At 45.3% G+C, this 6,000-nt stretch overlaps 1 protein-coding gene across 1 annotated transcript in view; it reads left to right on the top strand.

Annotated features, from left to right (window-relative positions):
• Nucleotides 1–205: 205 nt before the first annotated feature.
• The window catches only part of FAM117B (family with sequence similarity 117 member B), a 69,851-nt gene continuing 64,056 nt past the window's right edge, over nt 206–6,000 (top strand). Inside the window, exon 1 of the mRNA XM_087819663.1 lies at nt 206–972. Within this exon, the coding sequence (XP_087675789.1) occupies nt 384–972 (589 nt within the window). The 5' untranslated portion in view covers nt 206–383. The remainder of the gene's footprint in view (nt 973–6,000) is intronic.

The following is a 6,000-nucleotide window of genomic DNA, read 5'->3' as shown; positions in this document are numbered from 1 at the left end:
CCCCGGGGGGCGGGTCTCTTTCTCTTTAAAGAGCTGACGGTCTCCGCGCAAACCCAGGCTCTCTTAAGGCCCCGGGGGCCCGGGGCCCGAGCTGTTTGCAGCCAATGGGCGCGGTGGAGCGGCTCGAGCGCGCTGACGCTGCACCAATGGGCGCTCGCGGGGGGCGGGGGCAGCGGAGGATACACTATTGTTGATGAGGAGAAGCGGCGGCGGCTGCACCATCTCGTTGTTGCCCGCCGCGGCTCGGGCGCCCCCAGTTCCCCAGATTCCGGCTTCGTCACCCCGTCGCGGGGGGGTCTTCTCTTCGGCCTCGAGAATCTTTCCCTTTCAACCCAACACCACTCTAACCCCCCGTCTCGCCCAGTCACCGGGGAGGGTGGACCATGTCCCAGCGGATGAGGCGCAATGGGTCTCCCACGCCGGCCGGCTCCCTCGGGGGCGGTGCGGTCGCCACGGCCGGAGGAGCCGGGAGCCGCCTGCAGCCCATGAGGGCGACGGTTCCGTTCCAGCTGAAGCAGCAGCAGCAGCAACATGGCAGCCCCACGCGGAGCAACGGCGGTAACGGCGGCAACAACAACGGCGGCTGCTGTGGTGGCGCCTCGGGCTCCTCAGGCGGCGGGGGCCCGCGCACAGCCTCGCGCTGCACGAGCCCCACTCGCGGCGGCGGGAGTGCGGCCGCGCGCACCAGCCCCACGGTGGCCACGCAGACGGGCGCGTCAGCGACCTCTATTCGAGGCACCAGCCCCACGCGCGGCGCCGCGCCCGGGACTCGCGGGAGCCCTCCAAGGCCGCAGCCCCCGCCCCCGCTGCTGGGCACCGTGTCGTCGCCCTGCTCGTCGCCCACCCACCTGTGGACTGGCGAGGTGAGCGCTGCCCCACCCCCAGCCCGCGTCCGACACCGGAGGAGGTCCCCGGAGCAGAGCCGGTGCTCCCCGGAGAAGAGGAGCCCGAGCGCCCCCGTTTGCAAAGCAGGTACGTGCTGGGGCCGTGCGGCAAGGGGAGGCGGCGCATGGAAGGGGTCCGGGGCGCGCGCGGCCACCGCGCGGGGACTGCGGCGCCGCGGCGGAGGCCGGCGGCTGGGGGCGGGGCCCGAGTGCTGCGGCCCCTCCTTCCCCCGGCCTGCTCCTCGCCCGCTCGGCGGCTCCCCGCCCGCCTCGTTCATCCCTCGGCCAGTCCACGCTTGTCCCTGACAGTGGCTGTGCCGCCGCTAACCTGGTGCTTGTTCTGGTTCGTGTTGACGATAAACCTGGGATTCTGGCCATCTGGTTACTGCTTACCCTCCTTGGGTGGTGAGCCTAGGCGTGGTTTGTCACTTTTGTTTTAGTGACATGGTTAATGTTAATACAGCACATGTCTGCTGCTAAGTATTTCTGTCACAAAACAGTTCCAGATTTGGGGGACTGAATACGTCAACATAGCCGATTTGGGTCCTTGAAGAGACATGAGGCTGGGCGTGTGTTAGCATTTCCTGAGACCTGATACGTGGGTACCGAGAAGTGAAGTAAATTAAGCAAGATTCCTTTGGAATGTTTGTTGCCTTTGTCTGCGGATCTGGGTGTATTTCTGATATATTGATTTTGTATGTAGGATATAAAACCGTTCATTTGTTTTTCTAAAAGACAAAATCTAAGGTTTTTCTACTTGCAGTTATTTGAGGGATCTAAAAATTGTTGTTTTTCTCTATACCTGAGAGCTTTCCGGGAAAAGGTCCTGAATGAAGTGGTTGGGTTCTACTGGAGTCATTCATAAAGAGTAACGCAATAGACAAATTCAGATTCTGGAAGCAGAAAAATAAAATTTATCGTCTGATTGTCTTCCTGTTAGAATCTAGTGAAGAAAGATATGTGTGGTTTTTAGCTTATGGGTTAATACTGCCAACATAAACCTTTGTCTTTCCTTGTCTGGGGAATTTCTGTTAAAATCTTTCAGACAGAATGGTTGGGAATTTCAGGAAACTTAGTACAGTACTTCCTAACCAGATGAAACAGATGAAATGATTTCAAACGTTCATTCAGAAATACAGGGAGTACGGTGAATCTTTCTTACTATTTATTTTATTAGAGATTTTAGACAATGGATACTTTTTTTTGGAATCACCCTGAAAAATGAATAATAGTGTTTTCTAATTAGAGTGAGTACTGATTTTATCTTTTTGAAAATGTAAAATGCTTTTTAAAAACTGATTGTTAAAAGTACTAGATCCTCCTCCCCTTCAAAGAATAGCTGTCACTTTACTGAGCTCCTGCTATCTGGTGGGTGGTTTACCTACAGGTTCTCATTTTAATTTTCACAGTAGATTTTAGAGAGGTTAAGTAACAAGTGTTCGAGTTGATATTTGAACTCTGCTGGTTTGGTAGTCCAAAAACTGTATCTTTTGCGTTATATCAAGGAGGTAGCTTTATAAGAACCTGGAAAATATATAGCACACCAAAATTGCATGTGCTTAGTTTTTGAAGTAGCTCTTAGAGCTATCTGGTGAACATAATTGCTTCAGTTTACTTTCAGCTTTCTGGATCTGGCATTGTGTGACAGGTAGAAGGGAAGTGGAGCGGCTTAAGTGGGCAGTAGAGATGGAGGTAGGAGATGGTGACTACATTCTGATAATAGACTGTGGCTACACTCTTAACTGTTTGACCCTTGAAGCAGAGCAGCAGTCTAGAGAGAGCTGGGTTAAATTAGGTATTGGCAATGTATGGAGAAAGGTGCTCTTTTCTTCTGATCTCTAGGAGGGCTCCATTTCCAGGGATCTCGGGCTCCTGATATGCCCATTCTTCATGTTTCCCAAAACTCGCTTCCCTCAGATCTATTATTCCATAGAGTATTCATGCTGTAAAATTAATCCTTCCCTTTATCCTCCCTCACCCCCCCCCCCCCCAAGAAACACCTAGAAAAATAAAAACTTTTTCCTCTAATGCGGCACTCTCAACTAGGTGTGAAAAGGGATACTGCCTGTTGCTAAGTTACACTGAAGTGGATGTCTGATAGTTTCCTTTCCAGGAATGTGTTCTTGTTTCACTCTAGTGAACTTCCATGCAGAGTGGGACACACAGTTTTCAGGTTTCAAGTCTTCATAGCACAAACTAGACTGGGAGAGCGAGAGAAACATCTTGTTGTTCCACTTATTTATGCATTCATTGGTTGTTTCTTGTATGTCCCCTGACCAGAGATCAAACCCGCAACCTTAGTGTATGGATCGGGATGACACTAACCAACTGAACTAACCAGTCAGGGCCAAAGGGGAGAGTCTTTTAGATTAAAGGGAGATTACCACCAGTTTACAGCCTCAGTGAAATATAGAAATCTTTACTGGTAGAGGGGAAGTGTTCACCTTACATAATTTTGTAAACCTCATGTGATTCTAGTTCCAGTGTCCATTTAGTACAGGTGGCCACTTTCTGGGTGTCTATCAGGTGCACTGGATGCCATAACCTTTGTTAGGGATCCAGTATCTGAAAGTCCCTCTGCATTGTCCTCAGAGCTCTTTTTTATCTTGAGATTCGTCTTTCATGTTGGAAACTTTGCTTAGTTTTGTATTAATATTTAAATAAAACAAAAAAATTTTCTTTAAGTGTTCTGTTTGTGTGGGTCAGGCTGGTAGACTGGAGATTCTTACAGTAGAATAATGATGCCAGGACTTTCAAGTGTAGGTTTTTTCCTTCTCTTGGACAGTTTTCCCAGGAAAGAGTTCTGTCCGTATCATGCCTGAGGGTATGTCTGCTGTCCGTAAGTCCAGAGCCTGTCTAGTTAATCTCTCTAGAGCAGTTTTTCCCAATCATTTTGCTCTGGAAAAACCATTGGAATAATTTCCATGTTTCGGAGAACTGCTGCATTTGTGATCAGTGACAAGATATAATGATATAGTCATTTTAAAAAAATTATTAATTTCAGAGAGAGGAAGGGAGAGAGAGAGAGAGAGAGACACATCAGTGATGAGAGAGAATCATCAATCAGCTGCCTCCTGCATGCTCCGTACTGGGGATCTAGCCCATAACCCAGGCATGTGCCCCAATTGGAATTGAGTCGTGACCTCCTGGTTCATGGCTTGATGCTCAACCACGGAGCCACACGGGCCCGGCTGATAAAGTCATTATTAATGCTCTTCTGAGTACAGACTGATTTCTCTGTGGATCACTTTATTTAGCCAACTTATTATAAGCCTATTCATTTTGTGTGTTTTCTCCTCTGATTCTTTTGGGGGGGAAATAGTTAATCTTAGCTTACCTTTCTGGAAATTAATCCCTTACCTTTTCATAGATTTTTAACACCCATATGGCAACCACAGTACATTTAACACCCATATGGCAACCACAGTACATTTTACATTAAATAATTGGCTTAAGCCAAATATAGTTTAATTTTTCTAAAGGTAGGCTCACCAAATTTAACTTAAATAAAATTAATAAAGTTATTTTTTTTGCAATATGAAAATTTATTGACAAGGTTGTATGCTAAAGCTACTAAAACCATCAACCAAGATAGTATAAAAAAATTTAGCCTGAGGAACAATTTTGTATAAGAGTTTGAAAAAATTCTTTCTGGTTAACATGATCTGTCTCAAATACATAGGTGTAACAGAATTATTGTACACATATATTGATTTCTTGAGCTCATTTATAGACCTCTACAGAAAAAGTGATATTTTAAAAAATGAAAATAAAATGTATCTCTTTAAGATGATACTTGGGTTTTTGTTTGTTTGTTTTCACGTACAAATCATCATTTCTGGGTTTTACTTGAAATGAGCACATCCACATTTCATTTTCAAGTGAAATGAAACACTTCTTTCTTTGTTCTTGATGCTTGTTAAGAAAGTTTGTTCATATAAGAAGTTGAAAATGTAACATATTATTCATTGTTTTCCTGTGAATGGCAAGATACTTTTCATTGAAATTTAGAACTTGTATTGGGGCAGATCAGGAAATCTTAAATTGAGTTTTATAATCAGACTGCAGCTAAATGACCACTTATACATCTCCTTCCAAAACTTGGTTGAAACCTCTTTTCTGCTGATGCCTCCTTTCCTATTTTTTTTTTTTTTTTAATATGTCTTTATTGATTTCAGAGAGAAGAAGGAAGAGGGAGAGAGAGATAGAAACATCAATGATGAGAGAGTCATTGATTGGCTGCCTCCTGCATGTCCCCTCCTGGGGATCGAGCCCACAACACAGGCATGTGCCCTGACCAGGAATCGAACCACGATTTCCTGGATCATAGGTCGATGCTCAACTGCTGAGCCACGCCACCCAGGCCTTTCCCTTCTGTTTTCCTTGTGGGTTTACCTTTTTATTCCTTTAGTATTATTTTGATAGGAAGTCTTTGATACTCTTTCTGATAAAGACTAGCATGTAGTCAAGATGAAATTACCTATAGTTTATCCCCCCTAAATCTACGTGATATTTTTAATTGACTCATTCTTCATGAGCTATTGTAAGATTCTTTGGGGAAAAAACTTAAAAAATTTTTTTTTGAGGTTCTTGCCTTCAAGGATCAGGTTCTCCAATTATAGATGTTAGACTGCCTGCCAGTATGTATTGCCTTTCGCTCTTTCCTCTCTTTTTGTTCTCTCCCCCTCTCCTTTCACAGTGTTATCGGAGATGGTCTCTTTTCATCCTACAGCAACCTATAATGCACTCAATATTATTTTTTTTAAATTGATTTTTAGGGAGAGGAAGGGGGGGAGAGAGAGAGAGAAACATCAGTATGAAAGAGAAACATTGATCGGTTGCCTCTTGTATGCTCCCTGACCAGATAACGAACCCACCACCTTTTGGTATATGGGATGACACTCCAACCACCTGAGCCACTTCAGCCAGGGATGTTCTGAAATATTTTGTTTCTAAATTCTAGTTGTCTTGCTCACTTGGATTATTACAGTAGCCACTTGATAGGTCTTCCTAACTCAGTTTCTTTTGCATCTATACTGTTGTCTAAAAATTTGTTCCATAATTCAAATCAGATTATGTCACTTCCCCATTACTTTCAGGATAAAATCTAAAATCT

The sequence above is a fragment of the Miniopterus natalensis genome, chromosome 8 (assembly GCF_054644295.1).
Source record: "Miniopterus natalensis isolate mMinNat1 chromosome 8, mMinNat1.hap1, whole genome shotgun sequence".
Classification (NCBI taxonomy): Eukaryota; Metazoa; Chordata; class Mammalia; order Chiroptera; family Miniopteridae; genus Miniopterus; species Miniopterus natalensis.
Note: the sequence above shows the minus strand (reverse complement) of the source record. Positions and strands in the feature narration are given on the sequence as shown.